This window comes from Salmo salar, chromosome 15 (genome assembly GCF_965601325.2).
Source record: "Salmo salar chromosome 15, fSalSal1, whole genome shotgun sequence".
NCBI classification, from domain to species: domain Eukaryota; kingdom Metazoa; phylum Chordata; class Actinopteri; order Salmoniformes; family Salmonidae; genus Salmo; species Salmo salar.
This window is the reverse complement of record NC_138305.1, coordinates 36,868,209-36,892,322: the sequence shown is the minus strand read 5'-3', so window position 1 is coordinate 36,892,322 and position 24,114 is coordinate 36,868,209. Positions and strand designations below refer to the sequence as shown.

Genomic DNA, 24,114 nt, shown 5'->3' with positions numbered 1-24,114 from the left:
CAGGGTAGGAGTGCTGATCTAGGATCAGGTCCCCCCCTGTCTATATAATTTATTCATTATGACCTAAATGGGAAAACTGACACTAGATCAGCAATCCTACTCAGACGCTTTGTGAATACGGGCCCTGGTGTATAATGATGTGGAAGGTAGCAGGATGTTACTCACGTTTGATGACAGAGAGGGAACACCACTGGACCTTCTTCCAGCGGCTGCAGATGAGCCACTGGTTGACCTTCTTCACCAGCTCCGCCAGGTGGTCTGGGTCCGACTTCATGATCTGATCAAACTCTTTAAACTGAGGGGAGGATGGATGAAGAAAGAAGGGATGAGAGAGTGATGGAGAAATTAGAGAAAATAATGAGGAGAGGGACCAAAGATAAGGATGAAGAGAGTAGAATGAATGAATGGAGGAGGAATGAGAGAGGGATGGAGAGAGAGATGAAATACAGGAATAGAGAGAGAGATGAGATACAGGAATGGAGAGAGAGATGAGAGAGAAAATGGAGGGATGATAGAGGAGAATGGGGAGAGAGATGAGAGAGAAGAGTGGAGGGATGAGACAGAAGGATGGAGCGAGAGATGAGAGAGAGGTGAGAGAGAAGAGTGGAGGGATGAGAGAGAAGGATGGAGAGAGAGAGAGAGAACATAGGGCAGCCATAGACACTAAAACAGCCATCAGTATGCTGATGTTCCCTCAGGGAAGGTGAAAACGGAGATTACAATAACAGCAGCAAAGTACCTGTCTTGTCGTGGTCAACAGAGGATAGTATATTCATTTATTCATAAGCACAAAACTACTCAGCTACAAAATCAAAGTTACACCTGCCCCACACAGCGATCACCTCTGACAGAGTCCAATTAAGCCACAACAGACATTTTTATAACAGGCCTCCAAACCGCACATTTAACATAATTGAATAACTTATCTGTTACATAAATGAATACCCCATGTGTTAGCTCTACATGGTTCATTATCTAAATCCCTTTCCCCTGCAGAGCTCCCCTCGCTCGCAGCCAAATGCAGATTCCTTTGAAGTCCATTCAGTCAGGGGAACATTGTAATGCTGAGAGCCAGTGGAGAGCAACAGAGCATAACAGAGATATATTTCATGAAGGTATCACCTTCCCAGGTCTGAAGAACACTCTGGTCAGCCCAAACTTGTAATCATTCTCGTTGAGTCCCAGCGCTTTGAATAAAGCCTGCAGCACAAACAAACATGTCATCATCAATACATGTCATATGAACATGACAAACTGGCTTTGTAGAGTATTGGATGGTACAGTGATAAGAGGATGAGCCCAGAGCAGGGCCAGTGTGTGTGTGTGTGTGTGTGTGTGTGTGTGTGGTCCATGGGGCACTGACCTTGCAGAAGAGTCTTGGGTCCAGGCGAGTCAGCTTGGCAGGCATGTACTGCTTGTACATGTTGTAGAGCTCATGGAATGGCGCTCTGGAGGGAAAGCCTCCCTGCATCAGGTCCAGCACTGACACCATTCCTACAGACACACTTTAGTGAATTAGTGACACAAATATATACAGGTAGGAGCAGATCATCCTACTATATTAAAACAGGTCGAATGCTGCAACACATTTTGACCAATCAGGTCTTCCTCAGGAAGCGTTAGTCTACCTGCTGTTAAGGGGCCTTTTGTCGACTGACTTTCTCTCACATGCAAACAGATCGGGTCATCCCAGTCCAAAGAGACAACTCAATAACGCATTTTCTGCACAGTCAGTGGTCAACTTTAAGACACATTTCTCTATGACTGTCTATGGACGACGACTTCCCGTTTCTTCCAAATACATCAAACTAACTTTTGCTGACTCGTCCACCACCCACCCAATATAGTGAACGCATAATTTATTCTTAAGCTCAGAGAGACGGAGCAACACAGTCTCTCCACGTCTCTGAGCCACCACTCATGAGTGTAGATGAAAAATGCAGGCATCTCCAAGGATACAGAAGAAAAGCGAGTCAAATTGAATATGCAAATTGAACAGGAGAATGGGAAATTAAATTAGCGTCGCAGCCTTTAGTTTGAAGGTCTGAGAAAGAGAAATGTTCAGAAAACAGTCAAGAAGAACAGCAAGCAGATACTTAGATGCTCTACAGTATCTCTCCTCCGACTGTAATTGTGTGCCAATTTGTGGAGAGAAAAGTGCTGTGAGTTCTCAGTAAACGTATGTAAATCACTCTGGTCATTTTGACAAGATCGTTTTGTAATAACTGCAGCATTGGCGTGGGCAGATTAAAACCCCACATCTCCACAGTAATTTCTCCCTGTGTCGCTGTGTGTAATTCATTTATAAACATATTAATAATTTACTAGATTTGCATTTTCCAGATACTCAAAGCGCTTTGCATAGTAAGGTGGTGAAACTTCACCTCATCCACCACCAATGTAGAGCGACAGTGTATCCCAAATTACACCCAATTCCCTTTATAGTGCACTACCTTTGACCAGAGCTGAGTATTAACCGACATTTGTTTTTTAAACAACTAATTGACCAATGTCGGTTCAATTATTTGAATTCCATTTTGTTTTTTATGTTAACTCAATGCACACATTGCGCAAATTCTCTTGAGATAAATCAGATCAAGCCCAAACAGTGCGATGTAGTAGGGAGTTGCAGTTTCCAACAGGCCAATATTCTACATAGTTCAGTGCAAAAAATATGGTAATGAACTAAAATGACCATAGTCCATTGCGCTCCTACTTGTCCGGTCTGTGTGTTTCTTTTGGCTTGCTACATTAGGTTAGTGTGTGGCAGACACAGAGAAGAGACAGAAGAATGTGTGATGGAGAGGGATACAGTGCCTTGCAAAAGTATTCATCCCCCTTGGCGTTTTTCCTATTTTGTTGCATTACAACCTGTAATTTAAATGGATTTTTATTTGGACCTCATGTAATGGACATACAGTCGTGGCCAAAAGTTTTGAGAATGACACAAATATTAATTTTCACAAAGTCTGCTTGCATATACTCCAGAATGTTATGAAGAGTGATCAGATGAATTGCAATGAATTGCTAAGTCCCTCTTTGCCATGCAAATGAACTGAATCCCCAAAAAACATTCCCACTGCATTTCAGCCCTGCCACAAAAGGACCAGCTAACATCATATAAGTGATTCTCTCGTTAACACAGGTGTGAGTGTTGACGAGGACAAGGCTGGAGACCACTCTGTCATGCTGATTGAGTTTGAATAACAGACTGGAAGCTTCAAAAGGAGGGTGGTGCTTGGAATCATTGTTCTTCCTCTGTCAACCATGGTTACATGCAAGGAAACACGTGCTGTCATCATTGCTTTGCACAAAAAGGGCTTCACAGGCAAGGATATTGCTGCCAGTAAGATTGCACCTAAATCAACCATTTATCGGATCATCAAGAACTTCAAGGACAGCGGTTCAATTGTTGTGAAGGCTTCAGGGCGCCCAAGAAAGTCCAGCAAGTGCCATGACCGTCTCCTAAAGTTGATTCAGCTGCGGGATTGGGGCACCACCAGTACAGAGCTTGCTCAGGAATGGCAGGAATGGCAGCAGGCAGCAGGCAACTTGCAGACTTGTTTACGCTGCTGTGCGTTTTTGTTGCCGATCTTACTTTGATACCTGACGGTTTTTTACTTTTTCATTACCGTATATTTTTACTTTTTCCCTCACTCAACTTTTTTCCTCACTCAACTTTTTTCATTCATCCCCGGAGGTTTTATCTGGACATGGTTCGTCAGGACTTCAAACAGCCGAAGCTAAGTAACATTAACATGATGCCTTCTAATTGCAGTCGTTGTACTTATAATATACAGGAGAACGATCGCCTTACGGCAAGGATAGCTGTGCTGCAAGCCCAGCTTCAGACGCGATCGTTAGGCAAGGGTAATTTCAGTGTAGGAAAGGATGAAACAGCGTCTGTGCCACCAGTAAGTACAGATAGTAACGTTAGTATAAACCCCCTCGCACGGTCCCCGCAGCCGGACATCTTTCTCATGGCTTCTGGAGGGAAACGCTGTAGGAATGCTCAACCGGTGTCGCTTATTCAGCCGACAGAAACTTTCAACCGGTTCTCCCCATTAAGCGAGTCGGAGTCGGAGGCCGAGACTTCTCTGGTCTCTACTCCTCCCGTTGTGGGGTCTGAGACGCCGACGGCTCCCACCATTAGCTCTGACAAATTGAAAACCCTAGTCATTGGCGACTCCATTACCCGCAGTATTAGACTTAAAACTAATCATCCAGCGATCATACACTGTTTACCAGGGGGCAGGGCTACCGACGTTAAGGCTAATCTAAAGACGGTGCTGGCTAAAGCTAAAACTGGCGAGTGTAGAGAGTATAGAGATATTGTTATCCACGTCGGCACCAACGATGTTAGGATGAAACAGTCAGAGGTCACCAAGCGCAACATAGCTTCAGCGTGTAAATCAGCTAGAAAGATGTGTCGGCATCGATTAATTGTCTCTGGCCCCCTCCCAGTTAGGGGGAGTGATGAGCTCTACAGCAGAGTCTCACAACTCAATCGCTGGTTGAAAACTGTTTTCTGCCCCTCCCAAAAGATAGAATTTGTAGATAATTGGCCCTCTTTCTGGGACTCACCCACAAACAGGACCAAGCCTGGCCTGTTGAGGAGTGACGGACTCCATCCTAGCTGGAGGGGTGCTCTCATCTTATCTACGAACATAGACAGGGCTCTAACTCCTCTAGCTCCACAATGAAATAGGGTGCAGGCCAGGCAGCAGGCTGTTAGCCAGCCTGCCAGCTTAGTGGAGTCTGCCACTAGCACAGTCAGTGTAGTCAGCTCAGCTTCCCCCATTGAGACCGTGTCTGTGCCTCGAACTAGGTTGGGCAAAATTAAAAATGGCGGTGTTCGCTTTAGCAATCTCACTAGTATAAAGACCTCCTCCATTCCTGCCATTATTGAAAGAGATTGTGATACCTCACATCTCAAAATTGGGTTACTTAATGTTAGATCCCTCACTTCCAAGGCAGTTATAGTCAATGAACTAATCACTGATAATAATCTTGATGTGATTGGCCTGACTGAAACATGGCTTAAGCCTGATGAATTTACTGTGTTAAATGAGGCCTCACCCCCAGGTTACATTAGTGACCATACCCCCCGTGCATCCGGCAAAGGCGGAGGTGTTGCTAACATTTACGATAGCAAATTTCAATTTACAAAAAAAAAAACAACAATGACGTTTTCGTCTTTTGAGCTTCTAGTCATGAAATCTATGCAGCCTACTCACTCACTTTTTATAGCTACTGTTTATAGGCCTCCTGGGCCATATGCAGTGTTCCTCACTGAGTTCCCTGAATTCCTATCGGATCTTGTAGTCATAGCAGATAATATTCTAATTTTTGGTGACTTTAATATTCACATGGAAAAGTCCACAGACCCACTTCAAAAGGCTTTCGGAGCCATCATCGACTCAGTGGGTTTTGTCCAACATGTCTCTGGACCTACTCACTGCCACAGTCATACTCTGGACCTAGTTTTGTCCCATGGAATAAATGTTGTGGATCTAAATGTTTTTCCTCATAATCCTGGACTATCGGACCACCATTTTATTACGTTTGCAATTGCAACAAATAATCTGCTCAGACCCCAACCAAGGAGCATTAAAAGTCGTGCTATAAATTCTCAGACAACCCAAAGATTCCTTGATGCCCTTCCAGACTGCCTCTGCCTACCCAAGGACGTCAGAGGACAAAAATCAGTTAACCACCTAACCGAGGAACTCAATTTAACCTTGCGCAATACCCTAGATGCAGTTGCACCCCTAAAAACTAAAAACATCTGTCATAAGAAACTAGCTCCCTGGTATACAGAAAATACACGCGCTCTGAAGCAAGCTTCCAGAAAATTGGAACGGAAATGGCGCCACACCAAACTGGAAGTCTTCCGACTAGCTTGGAAAGACAGTACCGTGCAGTATCGAAGAGCCCTTACTGCTGCTCGATCATCCTATTTTTCCAACTTAATTGAGGAAAATAAGAACAATCCGAAATTTCTTTTTGATACTGTCGCAAAGCTAACTAAAAAGCAGCCTTCGCAAATGGAGGATGGCTTTCACTTCAGCAGTAATAAATTTATGAACTTCTTTGAGGAAAAGATCATGATCATTAGAAAGCAAATTACAGACTCCTCTTTAAATCTGGGTATTCCTCCAAAGCTCCATTGTCCTGAGTCTGCACAACTCTGCCAGGACCTAGGATCAAGGGAGATACTAAAGTGTTTTAGTACTATATCTCTTGACGCAATGATGAAAATAATCATGGCCTCCAAACCCTCAAGCTGCATACTGGACCCTATTCCAACTAAACTACTGAAAGAGCTGCTTCCTGTGCTTGGCCCTCCTATGTTGAACATAATAAACGGCTCTCTATCCACCGGATGTGTACCAAGCTCACTAAAAGTGGCAGTAATAAAGCCTCTCTTGAAAAAGCCGAATCTTGATCCAGAAATTATAAAAAACTATCGGCCTATATCGAATCTTCCATTCCTCTCCAAAATTTTAGAAAAAGCTGTTGCACAGCAACTGACTGCCTTCCTGAAGACAAACAATGTATACGAAACGCTTCAGTCTGGTTTTAGACCCCATCATAGCACTGAGACTGCACTTGTGAAGGTGGTAAATGACCTTTTAATGACGTCAGACCGAGGCTCTGCATCTGTCCTCGTGCTCCTAGATCTTAGTGCCGCTTTTGATACCATCGATCACCACATTCTTTTGGAGAGATTGGAAACCCAAATTGGTCTACATGGACAAGTTCTGGCCTGGTTTAGATCTTATCTGTCGGAAAGATATCAGTTTGTCTCTGTGAATGGTTTGTCCTCTGACAAATCAATTGTAAATTTCGGTGTTCCTCAAGGTTCCGTTTTAGGACCACTATTGTTTTCACTATATATTTTACCTCTTGGGGATGTCATTCGAAAACATAATGTTAAATTTCACTGCTATGCAGACGACACACAGCTGTACATTTCAATGAAACATGGTGAAGCCCCAAAATTGCCCTCGCTAGAAGCCTGTGTTTCAGACATAAAGAAGTGGATGGCTGCAAACTTTCTACTTTTAAACTCGGACAAAACAGAGATGCTTGTTCTAGGTCCCAAGAAACAAAGAGATCTTCTGTTGAATCTGACAATTAATCTGGATGGTTGTACAGTCGTCTCAAATAAAACTGTGAAGGACCTCGGCGTTACTCTGGACCCTGATCTCTCTTTTGAAGAACATAAAATCAGAAATTTTCTGTCCAAAAATGACGCAGAAAAATTAATCCATGCTTTTGTTACTTCTAGGCTGGACTACTGCAATGCTCTACTTTCCGGCTACCCGGATAAAGCACTAAATAAACTTCAGTTAGTGCTAAATACGGCTGCTAGAATCCTGACTAGAACCAAAAAATTTGATCATATTACTCCAGTGTTAGCCTCCCTACACTGGCTTCCTGTTAAGGCAAGGGCTGATTTCAAGGTTTTACTGCTAACCTACAAAGCATTACATGGGCTTGCTCCTACCTATCTTTCCGATTTGGTCCTGCCGTACATACCTACACGTACGCTACGGTCACAAGACGCAGGCCTCCTAATTGTCCCTAGAATTTCTAAGCAAACGGCTGGAGGTAGGGCTTTCTCCTATAGAGCTCCATTTTTATGGAATGGTCTGCCTACCAATGTGAGAGACGCAGACTCAGTCTCAACCTTTAAGTCTTTACTGAAGACTTATCTCTTCAGTAGGTCCTATGATTAAGTATAGTCTGGCCCAGGAGTGTGAAGGTGAACGGAAAGGCTGGAGCAACGAACCGCCCTTGCTGTCTCTGCCTTGCCGGTTCCCCTCTTTCCACTGGGATTCTCTGCCTCTAACCCTTTTACAGAGGCTGAGTCACTGGCCTACTGGTGTTCTTCCATGCCGTCCATGGGAGGGGTGCGTCACTTGAGTGGGTTGAGTCACTGACGTGGTCTTCCTGTCTGGGTTGGCGCCCCCCCCCCCCCCCCCTTGGGTTGTGCCATGGCGGAGATCGTTGTGGGCTATACTCGGCCTTGTCTTAGGACGGTAAGTTGGTGGTTGGAGACATCCCTCTAGTGGTGTGGGGGCTGTGCTTTGGCAAAGTGGGTGGGGTTATATCCTGCCTGTTTGGCCCTGTCCGGGGGTATCATCGGATGGGGCCACAGTGTCTTCTGATCCCTCCTGTCTCAGCCTCCAGTATTTATGCTGCAGTAGTTTATGTGTCGGGGGGCTAGGGTCAGTCTGTTACATCTGGAGTATTTCTCTTGTCTTATCCGGTGTCCTGTGTGTATTTAAATATGCTCTCTCTAATTCTCTCTTTCTCTCTTTCTGTCTTTCTCTCGGAGGACCTGAGCCCTAGGACCATGCCTCAGGACTACCTGGTATGATGACTCCTTGCTGTCCCCAGTCCACCTGGCCGTGCTGCTGCTCCAGTTTCAACTGTTCTGCCTGCGGCTATGGAACCCTGACCTGTTCACCGGACGTGCTTGTTGCACCCTCGACAACTACTATGATTATTATTATTTGACCATGCTGGTCATTTATGAACATTTTAACATTTTAACATTTTGACCATGTTCTGTTTTAATATCCACCCTGCACAGCCAGAAGAGGACTGGCCACCCCTCATAGCCTGGTTCCTCTCTAGGTTTCTTCCTAGGTTTTTGGCCTTTCTAGGGAGTTTTTCCTAGGGAGTTTTTCCTAGCCACCGTGCTTCTTTCACATGCTTTGCTTGCTGTTTGGGGTTTTAGGCTGGGTTTCTGTACAGCACTTTGAGAATATCAGCTGATGTACGAAGGGCTATATAAAAATAAATTTGATTTGATTTGATTTGATGTGAGTGCATCTGCACGCCCAGTGAGGCGAAGACTTTTGGAGGATGGCCTGGTGTCAAGAAGGACAGCAAAGAAGCCACTTCTCTCCAGGAAAAACATCAGGGACCGACTGATATTCTGCAAAAGGTACAGGGATTGGACTGCTGAGGACTGGGGCAAAGTCATTTTCTCTGATGAATCCCCTTTCCGATTGTTTGGGGCATCCGGAAAAAAGCTTGGTTACCATCAGTCCTGTGTCATGCCAACAGTAAAGCATCCTGAGACCATTAATGTGTGGGGTTGCTTCTCAGCCAAGGGAGTGGGCTCACTCACAATTTTGCCTAAGAACACAGCCATGAATAAAGAATGGTACCAACACATCCTCCAAAGAGCAACTTCTACCAACCATCCAGGAACAGTTTGGTGACGAACAATGCCTTTTCCAGCATGATGGAGCACCTTGCCATAAGGCAAAGTGATAACTAAGTGGCTCGGGGAACAAAACATCGATATTTTGGGTCCATGGCCAGGAAACTCCCCAGACCTTAATCCCATTGAGAACTTGTGGTCAATCCTCAAGAGGCGGGTGGACAAAAAAAAAACACAAATTCTGACAAACTCCAAGCATTGATTATGCAAGAATGGGCTGCCATCAGTCAGGATATGGCCCAGAAGTTAATTGACAGCATGCCAGGGCGGATTGCAGAGGTCTTGAAAAAGAAGGGTCAACACTGCAAATATTGACTCTTTGCATCAACATCAAAATGGAAAGAATATGGCACCACAACAAACCTGCCAAGAGAGGGCCGCCCACCAAAACTCAAGGACCAGGCAAGGAGGGCATTAATCAGAGGCAACAAAGAGACCAAAGATAACTCTGAAGGAGCTGCAAAGCTCCACGGTGGAGATTGGAGTATCTGTCCAAAGGACCACTTTAAGCCGTACACTCCACAGAGCTGGGCTTTACGGAAGAGTGGCCAGAGAAAAAACATTGCTTAAAGAAAAAAATATGCAAACACATTCGGTGTTCGCCAAAAGGCATGTGGGAGACTCCCAAAACATATAGAAGACGGTACTCTGGTCAGATGAGATTAAAATGTTGCTTTTTGGCTATCAAGGAAAACGCTATGTCTGGCGCAAACCCAACACCTCTCGTCACCCCGAGAACCCCAAGCATGGAGGTGGCAGCATCATGCAGCATCATGCTGTGGGGATGTTTTTCCATCGGCAGGGACTGAGAAACTGGTCAGAATTTAAGGAATGATGGATGGAGCTAAAAACAGGGAAATTCTTAAGGGAAATCTGTTTCAGTCTTCCAGAGATTTGAGACTGGGACCGAGGTTGACCTTCCAGCACGACAATGACCCTAAGCATACTGCTAAAGCAACACTCGAGTGGTTTAAGGGGAAACATTTAAATGTCTTGGAATGGCCTAGTCAAAGCCCTGACCTCAATCCAATTGAGAATCTGTGGTATGACTTAAAGATTGCTGTACACCAGCGGAACCCATCCAATTTGAAGGAGCTGGAGCAGTTTTGCCTTGAAGAATGGGCAAAAATCCCAGTGGCTAGATGTGCCAAGATTATAGAGACATACCCCAAGAGACTTTCAGTTGTAATTACTGCAAAAGGTGGCTCGACAAAGTTTTGACTTTGGGCGGGTGAATAGTTATGCACGCTCAAGTATTCCGTTTTTTTTGTCTTATTTCTTGTTTGTATCACAATAAAAAATATTTTGCATCTTCAAAGTGGTAGGCATGTTGTGTAAATCAAATGATACAACCCCCCCCCCCAAAAAAATCTATTTTAATTCCAGGTTGTAAGGCAACAAAATTGGAAAAATGCCAAGGGGGGTGAATACTTTGGCAAGCCAATGTAGAGAGCATTTGCTTCGCGAGGTATCTCTACCTGAAAATACATGATCTAAGTGATTGATAGTTGGTATTCAGCAGTCATAAGTGTGCCTTATTTACTTTGAAGAACTACTAAAATTGTGATTTTGTCAGACAGCATAGGCAGCAGCTCTATACAGATGAGATGGTGACTTAGAATGAAATAATAAAGTCATTAAAAAAGATGTAATATACACAACTAAAATATTTGATCAAAGTAAAGTAATGTAAATAAATTATGGTTAAGTGCAATGGGCAGTCAACACCATCATGGGACTTTTCTGTGTTACAGCATTCAACCCACATAATGCATATTGCATTAAATGTAAAAACAAAAAACAAATCAAAACTAAAAACTGTAATTTTTCGGAATCGCTCAGCACTAACTACAGCCCAGAGGAAATATGGTTCAAAGTTGATTATCCCCTTCTTCAGGCCTACAGTGCATTCGGAAAGTATTCAGACCTTGACTTTTCCACAGTTTGTTACATTACAGCCTTATTCTAAAATGTTCCTCATCAAACTACACACAATACCCCAAAATGACATTTTAATTGTTTTGCAAATTTATAAAAAATAAAAACAGAAATACCTGATTTACATAAGTATTGCTATGAGAAATTGAGCTCAGGTGCATATTGTTTCCATTGATCATCCATGAGATGTTTTACAACCTGATTGGAGTCCACCTATGGCAAATTCAATTGATTTGACATGATTTGGAAAGGCACACACCTGTCTATATAAGGTCCCACAGTTGACAGTACATGTCAGAGCAAAAAACAAGCCATGAGGTTGAAGGAATTGTCCGTAGAGCTCCGAGACAGGATTGTGTCGAGGAACAGATCTGGGGAAGGGTACTAAAACATTTCTGCAGCATTGAAGGTCCCCAAGAACACAGTGGCCTCCATAATTCTGAAATGGAAGAAGTTTGGAACCACCAAGACTCTTCCTAGAGCTGGCCGCCCGGTCAAACTCAGCAATCGGGGGAGAAGGGCCTTGGTCAGGGAGGTGACCAAGAACGCGATGGTCACGCTAACAGAGTTCCAGAGTTCCTCTGCGGAGATGGGAGAACCTTCCAGAAGGACAACAATCTCTGCAGCACTCCACCAATCAGGCCGTTATGGTAGAGTGGCCAGACGGAAGCCACTTAGTAAAAGGCACAATAGCCTTTGACAAAAGGCACCTAAAGGATTCTCAGACCATGAGAAACAAGATTCTCTGGTCTGATGAAACCAAGATTGCACTCTTTGGCCTGAATGCCAAGCGTCACATCTGGAAAAAACCTGGCACCATCCCTACGGTGAAGCAGGGTGGTGGCACCATCATGTTGTGGGGATGTTTTTCAGCAGCAGAGACTGGGAGTCTAGTCAGGATCGAGGGAAAGATGAACAGAGCAAAGTACAGAAAGATCCTTGATTAAAACCTGCTCCAGAGCGCTCAGAACCTCAGACTGGGGTGAAGGTTTACCTTCCAACAGGACAACTACCCCAAGTGCACAGCAAAGACAACACTGGAGTGGCTTTGGGACAAGTCTCTGAATGTCTCGAGGCTGTATTTGCTGCCAAAGGTGCTTCAACAAAGTACTGAGTAAAGAGTCTGAATACTTATGTAAACATGATATTTTGTGTTTTTTTATACATTTGCAAATCTGTTTTTGCTTTGTCATTAAGGGGTATTATGTGTACATTGGGGGGAAACGAGGGGGAAAAAAACAATTTAATCAATTTTAGAATAAGTCTGTAATGTAACAGAATGTGGAAAAAGTCAAGGGGTCTGAATACTTTCCGAATACACTGTATATACTGACCTGAGCACTGCAACTGAGAGAGGATCTGGGCCCCTTCAAACTGGTGGCTGACCATCTTCAGATTGGGCTTGATACAACGGATGAAACTGGAGCCCTGGGAGGGAGGGAGAAGAGGCTGTTAGCCATAGATATGCTATTAAATTGAAGTGTTCTATATGTAATATCATGCTGTTAGCCCTGACAGCAGCCACACTGAAGATGGCCACAGAGTTCCTCTTTGGTGATCCAGATCTAAATTGGTTGGACATTGGCTTGAACATTATGGACTGACAAAATAAAAATGTTCACTGGAAGATTGATAAAATTACACTCCCCTCCGTATTAATTTGTACAAAAAATGCTAACCTCCGCGTTATTGGTAATGGTGAGAGGTTAGCAGTTTTGGGGCGGTATGATCTTTGTTCCTCTGTAACTTTCTCACTTATTATATACGATTCATTCAGGATTATCCATAATCATGTTAGCAACCACATTAATGTAGAAGTGTTTAGAAACATACTATATTCTTATTTACAATAAAAGTGACACAATACATGATTTCACCAGTCATTTTGATTAATTAGGATCCCCATTAGCTGACGCCAATGGAAACAGCTAGTCTTGCTGGGGTCTGACACATAACGAGAAAGACATTACAGACAAAAGACTACAATTTATATACATTTAAAAACATGAACATGTAGTGTGTGTGCGCGCATCTATTAGTTACACATACGTCTGTAAAATGGTATAGAATCAGCTTGATCTCCTCTGTCGAAGACGCTTGGACCTTCTTTTTGAAATTTTCAGTGGAATTGTTAACAAACACGCCCCCATAAAGAAAATGAGAATTAAAAAACAGGTTCAGCCCCTGGTTCGACCGTGATCTTGCAGAGTTACTCCACCGCAAGAATTGCATTTGGCGAAAGGCTCGGCACACGCATACTCAAACTGACTGGCTATCATTCAGGCAAATTAGAAATAAGTGCACTCAGGCTATCCAGAAGGCCAAAGTTAGTTACTTTTAGGAGCAGATCTCGCTCTGTGGGTCTAACCCCAAGAAGGTCTGGAAAACGGTTAAAGACCTGGAGAATAAACCCTCCTCCTCACAGCCGCCCATGTCCTTAAATGTTGATGATGTGGTCGTTACTGACAAGAAGCACATGGCTGAGCTCTTTAATCACCACTTTATTAAGTCAAGATTCCTATTTGACTCAGCCATGCCTCCTTGCCCGTCCAATATTTCCTCATCTCCCACCCCTTCTAATGCGACTATCCCTGATGCTTCTCCCTCTTTTTCCCCTGCCCTGCTACAAAGTTTCTCCCTGCAGGCAGTCACTGAGTCCGAGGTGCTAAAGGAGCTCCTGAAACTTGACCCTAAAAAAACATCTGGGTCAGATGATTTAGACCCTTTCTTCTTTAAGGTTGCTGCCCCTATCATCGCCAAGCCTGTCTCTCCTTTCTGGGGAGGTTCCCATTGCTTGGAAGGCAGCCACAGTTGGTCCTTTATTTAAAGGGGGCAATCAAGCTGATCCTAACTGTTATAGGCCTATTTCTATTTTGCCCCGTTTATCAAAACTGTTGGAAAAACGTATCAATAATGAACTGACTGGCTTTCTTGATGTCTATAGTATTCTCTCGGGTATGCAATCTGGTTTCCGCTCAGGTTATGGATGTGTCACGGCAACCTTAAAGGTCCTCAATGATGTCACCATTGCCCTTGATTCTAAGCAATACCGTGCTGCTATTTTTATTGACTTGGCCAAAGCTTTTGATACGGTAGACCATTCCATTCTTGTGGGCTGGCTAAGGAGTATTGGTGTATCTGAGGGGTCTTTGGCCTGGTTTGCTAACTACCGCTCTCAAAGAGTGCAGTGTATAAAGTCAGAAAATCTGCTGTCTCAGCCACTGCCTGTCACCAAGGGAGTACCCCAAGGCTCAATCCTAGGTCCCACGCTCTTCTCAATTTACGTCAACATAGCTCAGGCAGTAGGAAGCATTCTCATCCATTTATAAGCAAACAATACAGTCTTATACTCAGCTGGCCCTTCCCCGGATTTTGTGTTAAATTCTCTACAACAAAGCTTTCTTAGTGTCCAACAAGCTTTCTCTAACCTTAACCTTGTTCTGAACACCTCCAAACCAAAGGTCAAGTGGTTTGGTAAGAAGAATGCCCCTCCTCCCACAGGTGTTATTACTACCTCTGAGGGTTTAGAGCTTGAGGTAGTCACCTCATACAAGTACTTGGGAGAATGGCTTGATGGTGCACTGTCCTTCTCTCAGCACATATCAAAGTTGCAGGCTAAAGTTAAATCTAGACTTGGTTTCCTCTATCGTAATCGCTCCTCTTTCACCCCAGCTGCTAAACTAACCCTGATTCAGATAACCACCCTACCCATGTTAGATTACAGAAACATAATTTATAGATCCACAGTTAAGGGTGCTCTCAAGCGGCTAGATGCACTCTATACTCCTCTGTAAACTGGTCATCTCTATACCCGTCGCAAGACCCACTGGTTGATGCTTATTTATAAAACCCTCTTAGGCCTCACTCCACCCTATTTGAGATATCTACTGCAGCCCTCATCCTCCACATACAACAACCATTCTGCCAAAGCACACACATCCCTGGGTCGCTCCTATTTTCAGTTCGCTGCAGCTAGCGACTGGAACGAACTTCAACAAACACTCAAACTGGACAGTTTTATCTCAATCTCTTCATTCAAAGACTCAATTATGGGCACTCTCACTGACAGTTGCGGCTGCGTTGTGTGATGTATTGTTGTCTCTACCTTCTTGACCTTTGTGCTGTTGACTGTGCCCAATAATGTTTGTACCATGTTTTGTGCTGCTACCATGTTGTGTTGCTACCATGCTGTGTTGTCATGTGTTGCTGCCTTGCTATGTTGTGGTCTTATGTCTCTCTTTATGTAGCGTTGTCTCTGTTGTTGTGATGTATGTTTTGTTCTATATTTATTGTGTATTTAAAAAATAAAAATGTTTTAATCCCAGGCCCCGTCCCTGCAGCAGGCCTTTTGCCTTTTGGTAGGCCGTCACCGTAAATAAGAATTTGTTCTTAACTGACTTGCCTAGTGAAATAAAAATGTAACAAAAACTAAATACACACGTCACATGGGGGAGAGGTGTTGTGCCGTGAGGTGTTGCTTTATTATTATTTTTTTGTTTTGTTTAATTTTTCCCCCTTTTTCTCCCCAATTTTGTGATTATGATATTTTCTCATCGCTGCAACTCCCCAACGGGTCCGGGAGAGGCGAAGGTCGAGTCATGCATCCTCCGAAACATGACCTGCCAAACCGGGCTTCTTAAAAGGATCCGACCATTTTTTTCAATTTTCGCCTAAAATGACATACCCAAATCTAACTGCCTGTAGCTCAGGACCTGAAGCAAGGATATGCATATTCTTGATACCATTTGAAAGGAAAGACTTTGAAGTTTGTGGAAATGTGAAATGAATGTAGGATAATATAACACATTAGATCTGGTAAAAGATAATACAATGATGTACCATCATCTTTGAAATGCAAGAGAAAGGCCATAATGTATTATTCTTGCCCAGGCACAATGTTGATTTTGGCCACTGGATGGAAGCAGTGTATGTGTACAATTTTAGACTGATCCAATGAACCATTGCATATATGTTCAAAATGTCTTATCAAGACTGCCCAAATGTGCCTAATTGGTTTCTTAATACATTTTGAAGTTAATAATTGTGCAATCTCCTCAAACAATAGCATGGTATTATTTCACTGTAATAGCTACTGTAAATTGGACAATGCAGTTAGATTAACAAGAATTTAAGCTTTCTGCCCATATCAGTTATGTCTATGTCCAGGGATTTTTTTTTTATACTTACAACCTCATGCTAATCACATTAGCCTACGTTAGCTCAACCGTCCCGTGTGGGGGGACACCGATCCTGTAGAGGTTCTTATCACCCGTTCGCTTAAGCCGGAAGCCAGCTGCACCAACACCGTTCAACTGACAACCAAAGTCAGTCTGCAGGCACCTGGCCCGCCACATGGAGTCGCTAGAGCGCAATGAGCCATGTAAAGCCCCCCGGCCAAACACTCCCCTAACCCGGACGACGCTGGACCAATTGTGCGCCGCCCTATGGGACTCCCGGTCACGGCCGGTAATGACACAGCCTGGGATCGAACCCCAGGGTGTAGTGACGCGGCAACACTGCGATGCAGTGCCTTTGACTGCTGCGCCACTGGGGATGCCTTTATTTTGATATATTTTTTAAACCAGGTTTGCTGTTCACTTGCGCTATATAAGATGGAAAGGAGTTCCATGCACTCATGGCTCTGTATAATACTGCACGTTTCCTTGAATTTGTTCTGGACCTGGACATTGTGAAAAGACCCCTGGTGGCATGTCTGGTGGGGTAAGTGTGTCAGTGCTGTTTGTAAGTTGACTGTGCAAACAATTTAGAATTTTCAACACATTAATGTTTCTTATAAAAACAAGAAATTACGCAGTCGTCTTTCCTCAACTCTTAGCCAAGAGAGACTGGCATGCATAGTATTTATATCAGTCCTCTGATTACAATGAAGAGCAAGACGTGTCGCTTTGATGCAGCTTAACTAGGTCTTTCTTTGTAGCACTTGACCATATGACTGGACAATAATCAAGATAAGATAAAACTAGAGCCTGCAGGACTTGCTTTGTGGAGTGAGAAATCAGAGCATCTCTTTATTACGGACAGACCTCTCCCCATCTTCACAACCATTGAATCTATATGTTTTGACCATAACAGTTTACAATCTCAGGGCAGTTTACAATTTATTGGGCAAAACAATCTAAAACACAACCAAAACAAACTACAAATGCATCAAACAAGTTTGTAATCATAAGCTTGATGTAGTCATTGCGTGCTAGGAATATGAGACCAAATACTAAAATGACTACTTTATTACAATATAAGTGAAGTGAAAACTTCTTCAAATGGTGTGACTACATACATAAAATGCTTTAATTTCTAAACAATAAAGCAGATATGTGTGAAAATACCCTCAAATAAAAGGTGACATTCTGTACTGATGCAACATATAAACATTTAATCTCAGATCCATAATGCTGGAGCATAGAGTCACATGTACACATGTTATCTTAACTGTCAAAATAAATACAGAGGCGAGTATATATTATATGACAACTGATCTCAACTCAAGTTAGATGCCCTATGTGTGGGGTAAAGAAGTAAATTGTTGAGCACTGTAGTAAATACTAACCGTGCTGCGAAGCTTCTCCAGAAGAATGTTCAGCTGGGTCTGTTGAGGTGAAAGAAAACCTTTGTTTAGTGATACAGACCAACTCCACAGACCTGTCTAGTTCAACCCAGCATGAACACATGCTTATTAAAGGGTACTTGCTCCCTCTCTGCCTCCAGCGCTCCTGTCCAACACTCAAAACAACAGCTAAGCAACAGTACAGCCGCGACAGACACACGTTCATGGTTAAAGCGCATTGAAACGAAAGACAGACATTTTGTTTTAATGTATCATGCAAACAGGTCTAAATACAACACTGATAGGACCACAGGAACAGAGGGACAGACAGATGGATGCATGGTAGCCAACTAACTGAGATGACAGACAGACAGAAACCGCTTGTTGCCCCCTCTGTCACTGATCTAGAGCTCTGGTGGCAAAACCCCTGGAACCTTCCCAAAATGTCCCGGTTTTCCAGAAATCCCAGTTGGAATTCCCTAATAAGTCCAGGAATTGTCCATACCGGGATTTCTGGAAAACCTGGGAAGTTACCGTCATTTTGCAACCTTAATCTGCAGAGAGTTGTGTTTAACAGACAGACTGCTCTAGGGACCACCCCTGGGACATTAATATTTATAAACCCAGCAGGATATCTCAAATAAACAGCTGATAACGCTCTCTATCTCACCTTGTAACTCTGAGAACAGACAGGTACAAAACGCTGAATCACTGATTAGGCCTTAGTCAAGCTCTAAGCCTTATGATCTACAGCATATCACTTTCTACAGTAACTACCTTATTAACAGTAGCTGCCTAGCAGGCAGTCCTATTCGGTGCAACTGCCAACTGGCATGTACACTGGTCAATAAGTATCGTAATAATTTTATTATGGAATCATAAGAAGATAATGGGATTGTAGGGACAATTGCTCGGTGGACATTGATCCTGTCAATGAAGATTTCCTGATCCTATATGCTATGGTATCTCACTGCAAACTACACAACGTTGCAAACTCTTCATACTACACTCCGGATAATGACATGAATAACATCTCAATTGATTGGAATTGGAAGCTGCCCACAGCAAGATGTCATTAGCAAGTGTTGCAGCGTGTTGCAGGAAACAAACGGCGATTAACAGGGAGACAGCACAGAAAAGGACTGGGGAGGTAGGGGACAGCGAAGGGGGTGACTGGAGGCAGTTAGCTGGAGAACAGCAGGGTGTTGCCCGCATTATTCACTGATGCATTGTGGGATTCATAGCACACAACGGAACAGGACAAGTTACCTTACTTCCCTGACTGATTCTGATTTGAACCGCTATATGTATCTACTTTTCCTGTCTGTATTTCTCCCTCTCTCCACACACCTTTTGGACTTTAAATGACAGCTATGATTTTATTTATTTTTTATTTCACCTTTATTTAACCAGGTAGGCTAGCTGAGAACAAGTTCTCATTTACAACTGCGACCTGGCCAAGATAAAGCAAAGCAGTGCGACACAAACAACACAGAGTTACACATGGAATAAACAAAACATACAGTCAATAATACAAAAGAGAAAAAGTCTATGTACAGTGTGTGCAAATGAGGTAAGATAAGGGAGGTAAGGCAATAAATAGGCCATAGTGGCAAAATAATTACAATTTAGCAATTCAAACACTGGAGTGATAGATGTGCAGAAGATGAATTTGCAAGTAGAGATACTGGGGTGCAAAGGAGCAAAAAATTAATAATAACAGTATGGGGATGAGGTAATTGGATGGGCTATTTACAGATGGGCTATGTACAGGTGCAGTGATCTGTGAGCTGCTCTGACAGCTGGTGCTTGAAGTTAGTGAGGGAGATATGAGTCTCCAGCTTCAGTGATTTTTGCAGTTCATTCCAGTCATTGGCAGCAGAGAACTGGAAGGAAAGGCGGCCAAAGGAGGAATTGGCTTTGGGGATGACCAGTGAAATATACCTGCTGGAGCGCATGCTACGGGTGGGTGCTGCTATGGTGACCAGTGAGCTGAGTTAAGGCGGGGCTTTACCTAGCAAAGACTTATAGATGACCTGGAGCCAGTGGGTTTGTCGATGAATATGAAGCGAGGGCCAGCCAACGAGAGCATACAGGTCGCAGTGGTCGCATATGGGGCTTTGGTGATAAAACGGATGGCACTGTGATAGACTGCATCCAATTTGCTGAGTAGAGTGTTGGAGGCTATTTTGTAAATGACATCGCCGAAGTCAAGGATCGGCAGGATAGTCAGTTTTACGAGGGTATGTTTGGCAGCATGAGTGAAGGATGCTTTGTTGCGAAATAGGAAGCCGATTCTAGATTTAATTTTGGATTGGAGATGCTTAATGTGAGTCTGGAAGGAGAGTTTACAGTCTAACCAGACACCTAGGTATTTGTAGTTGTCCACGTATTCTAAGTCAGAACCGTCCAGAGTAGTGATGCTGGACGGGCGGGCAGGTGCGGGCAGCGATCGGTTGAAGAGCATGCATTTAGTTTTACTTGTATTTAGGAGCAGTTGTAGACCACGGAAGGAGAGTTGTATGGCATTGAAACTCGTCTAGAGGTTAGTTAACACAGTGTCCAAAGAAGGGCCAGAAGTATACAGAATGGTGTCGTCTGCGTAGAGGTGGATCAGAGAATCACCAGCAGCTAGAGCAACATCATTGATGTATACAGAGAAAAGAGTCGGCCCGAGAATTGAACCCCGTGGCACCCCCATAGAGACTGCCACAGGTCCAGACAACAGGCCCTCCAATTTGACACACTGAACTCTGTCTGAGAAGTAGTTGGTGAACCAGGCGAGGCAGTCATTTCAGAAACCAAGGCATGATGGGGGATAGGGAAAGGATGGAGAGACAGAATGGAAGGAGGAACAGTGGGAAGGAGAGAGATTAGGAAGAACACATTAACAGAATGTAGAAACAAAATTAACTCTGTGGAAACTAAACCAGAGGAAGATTAAATCAAAACACATTATGAAACCCTGAAAAATAAGCTGCATTCAAATCCTCTAAAATGGTATGTAACTTTTTGAAACTATTGTACTTTCCTTCTTCTCCACTGTGTCTAGCAGTACCTATAATAGCTTACAATAACTGCTTATTGCAGCACCTGAACGCTCCTCTGATTTCACTTACAACAGACACAGCATCTAAACACTTCTTACAGGATCACAGCATAGAGTAAGAAAGTGTCACGGTTATGACTATAAAGTAACAAAATAGCCTTGATGCTACTGTTTTGCATATAAAACACAAGATAAAAGTAACAAACATGAACACACCTGCTATGGCTGTTAAAGGCCCAGTGCAGTCAAAAACGTGATTTTCTTATGTTTCATAAACAGTATATGGGATTCATAGCACACAACGGAACAGGACAAGTTACCTTACTTCCCTGACTGATTCTGATTTGAACCGCTATATGTGAAAAACTAGCTGTTATAACAGCTAGTTTTACACTCCTCACTCAGACCACTCCCAGACAGTCATAGCAAAATTATTTATTGAGAAATTGTCCTTTGCTTAGAAGCTATTGGTTTATTTTGGACCATTTTAATTGAAAACCCATCACAGTAAGGTACTTTAATTGTTACCCAGAAATGATTTGATATTGAGGTAAAAACATCTAGACTGGACCTTTAAAATTGACATTTATACCCATTCCCCCTCAGTATTCCATGGCTGCATCAATTGCACCCTATGCCCTGGTCACCCTATGCCCAGGTCCTGGTCAAAAGTAGCACACTTTATAGGTAATAGGGTCCCGTTTGGGATACCTACCATGTTGAGCAGCACATTAATAAAGTGTGGAAGTAAAAGGCAGTTGATTAAAATTCGTCCTCACCTTGAATTTGTTGCCGACGCTGATGAAGCTGAGCTTGCCGGCCTTCTGTTTCGAGTCCTTGGTGTTGTTGGAGTTCTCAAAGAGCTCCCGGATAAACCGGTCCTTTGACTCACTCACCAGGCACTCCAGGGACATGTGCAGTGCATCATTGTTCTTCTCCACAAACTTGGTCTGCAATTCAGAGAAAATGTAGAACTTTGAAGATGCAGAAGCACCCAGTTCAGAAAAATGCTACTTTGGTTGGAAGATAAGTGGGGCACTTGTGATAAAAAAATGGAATTCCACATGCTGGGTTTTGTGCAGGTTTCAAAGAGGAGGAGTATGTTTGGTTGGAGATGTTGCAGTATAGGCCTACCACAAGGACATAGGGGATTACTTAAACAGACCCAAGTCTGATCATATAAAAAGGTGTAATGTTGATGTTTTCTAGCCTTCAGACATCCTGCGGTGACATTTTGTGAACATAAATGTACCGTCTCATAGCACACCGCTCCTGCAAAGTGTCTGACGATGAATCCCTCGTCATCCCTCACATTCCTGTGAACTTGCAGCTTTGATTTCCGGGGCACCTGAGGAACACATTTCACGCTATCCATTTTAAATAAGTGAAAAAAATAAAACCACAGACTTATTACAATGTCTTAACAAACCCACGACTGACATTACGGACGATAAAACGCACACAACCTACACAGAGAAAGGACATGAATCCTGGTTAAAGTAAGAACTCACGGTCAGTCGGAAGTGGTTCTTGTGCTTGTTGTGAACGGTCTCTGCAAAGTGCTGGTCGCTGGGCTGAGGTAGACGGTTCTCTTCATCCAGGATGTCCAGGATGCCCACCAGCTTGGCCTCCACAAGGTCTGTAGACAGACACAGGGGTCAGGGGTCAAGAGATCCCAAAATGACTGGATCCAATAAGTCAGTGTAGCCTTAGAGCTATCCTAGCCTGTTGCTTCACGTATTTCATTAGGGGTTTAGTCTTTGTATAGTCCAGGGCCACTGACGGTGTAAGATATCCAATTACGCTAGGGAAGGGAGGTGTACCTGTCAAAAACCAATTTAAGGTGTAATAAAATAATGAAAATGTTTCAGTTCAGAATAGGCTGACCTTGACCTACACAGACCACTTTGCACGAGAGAACAACGGCTCATTAAGACATGACTGAATGACACATCCATAGTTAGAGCTGCAGTGACTCACTCTTTCCATAGGTTAGTCGAGAGAGAGAGAGAGCTTGCAGGTGTTTTATGTATAGAAAAGTCAGTAAAAAAAAAGAAATTGTGATGGAAAAATATTTTCAGTGTAAACTTAAACGACTAAAACCTATATATTTTTACATAAAATAATCTTAAAGAACGAACAATCACCTAAATCAATGATGCATTCAGGGGTATTTTTGTCCCCTTTGATTCTGATATAATGTATGAGTCACTCAGATAGCATAAGCCATGGTATGATGTATAGAATTTCAGGAAATTAGCTTTAAAACTGCTAAAAAATATCTCCAACCCATGACTAAATGTGTAGAATTGCAGGAAGTTAGCTTTAAATGGCAACATTTTGCAACAGCGGCCAATAAGACGTCCTCTAAGATTTTCCGTCTGCGACTGCGACCTTGACCACACCCACTACCACGCCAACCACCAAAGTGGTCCAGAAGAAACCCTAGAATGGGGCTTCTCACTGCCTATTTCCTCTTTTGTGTCTTGGTTTAAACAACGGGTTGCTCAAACAGAATGTGTTTGACACATACAAGCTCAAAGCTGCATATTTTTGGGATTGCTCGCCGCAACGCCACAGGCGACCTATTACAGTATAATTACAATAGACCGTCCCTTTGACTTTTTTCCTCTGCCAATCTAGGAGGATATATAATTTCTCATACACAGCAATGCACAGTCATTTTGGGGGAGGAAGAGACCCCATTCCGCCGAGCCAGGCCCCATCCCGCCGAGCCAGGCCCCATTCCGCCGAGCCAGGCCCCATTCCGCCGAGCCAGGCCCCATCCCGCCGAGCCAGGCCCCATCCCGCCGAGCCAGGCCCCATCCCGCCGAGCCAGGCCCCATCCCGCCGAGCCAGGCCCCATCCCGCCGAGCCAGGCCCCATCCCGCCGAGCCAGGCCCCATCCCGCCGAGCCAGGCCCCATTCAGCCGAGCCAGGCCCCATTCTCCCTGTCACATCCATTCCTCTCTCTGGCACCCTGCCACCATACAACACCCATATCTCAAACAGAGGGGAAAGTAAGTTTGGGTGAGCTCTGCAACATAATACATCTACCTCCCATCAACAGGCTTTCTTTCAGTTGACCATGTAATATAACTCAGGGTCAAGGCTCAGGGTCAGCGCTCAACAGTTTAACTTCTCTCAGAGAAAACAGCTGTTCCAGCTTCCCATGCAGAGACAGATCTCTAGTCAGAAGAACATGGAATGGCAACACATTGATAAAACAGGGGAAAACACTGGAAACTAGGTGGAGGATACTGTACGTAGGCTAACCCTCTGAAATGATGTGCATGAAATAAAATGGTATTAAGATTA

The 24,114-nt window shown here is 43.7% G+C and overlaps 1 protein-coding gene across 6 annotated transcripts in view; it reads right to left on the bottom strand.

The window, feature by feature from the left end:
• Positions 1-24,114, bottom strand: part of LOC106571274 (unconventional myosin-VI) — a 126,072-nt gene that overhangs the window by 25,767 nt on the left and 76,191 nt on the right. For all 6 annotated transcript variants that reach the window (XM_045695626.2, XM_082961709.1, XM_082961710.1 and 3 more), the window contains 8 exons: positions 22,308-22,435; positions 22,049-22,144; positions 21,576-21,746; positions 17,751-17,789; positions 12,517-12,610; positions 1,364-1,494; positions 1,123-1,200; positions 166-295 (listed from right to left, as the gene is read on the bottom strand). In XM_045695626.2, the coding sequence (XP_045551582.1) occupies positions 166-295; positions 1,123-1,200; positions 1,364-1,494; positions 12,517-12,610; positions 17,751-17,789; positions 21,576-21,746; positions 22,049-22,144; positions 22,308-22,435 (867 nt within the window). The remainder of the gene's footprint in view (positions 1-165; positions 296-1,122; positions 1,201-1,363; positions 1,495-12,516; positions 12,611-17,750; positions 17,790-21,575; positions 21,747-22,048; positions 22,145-22,307; positions 22,436-24,114) is intronic.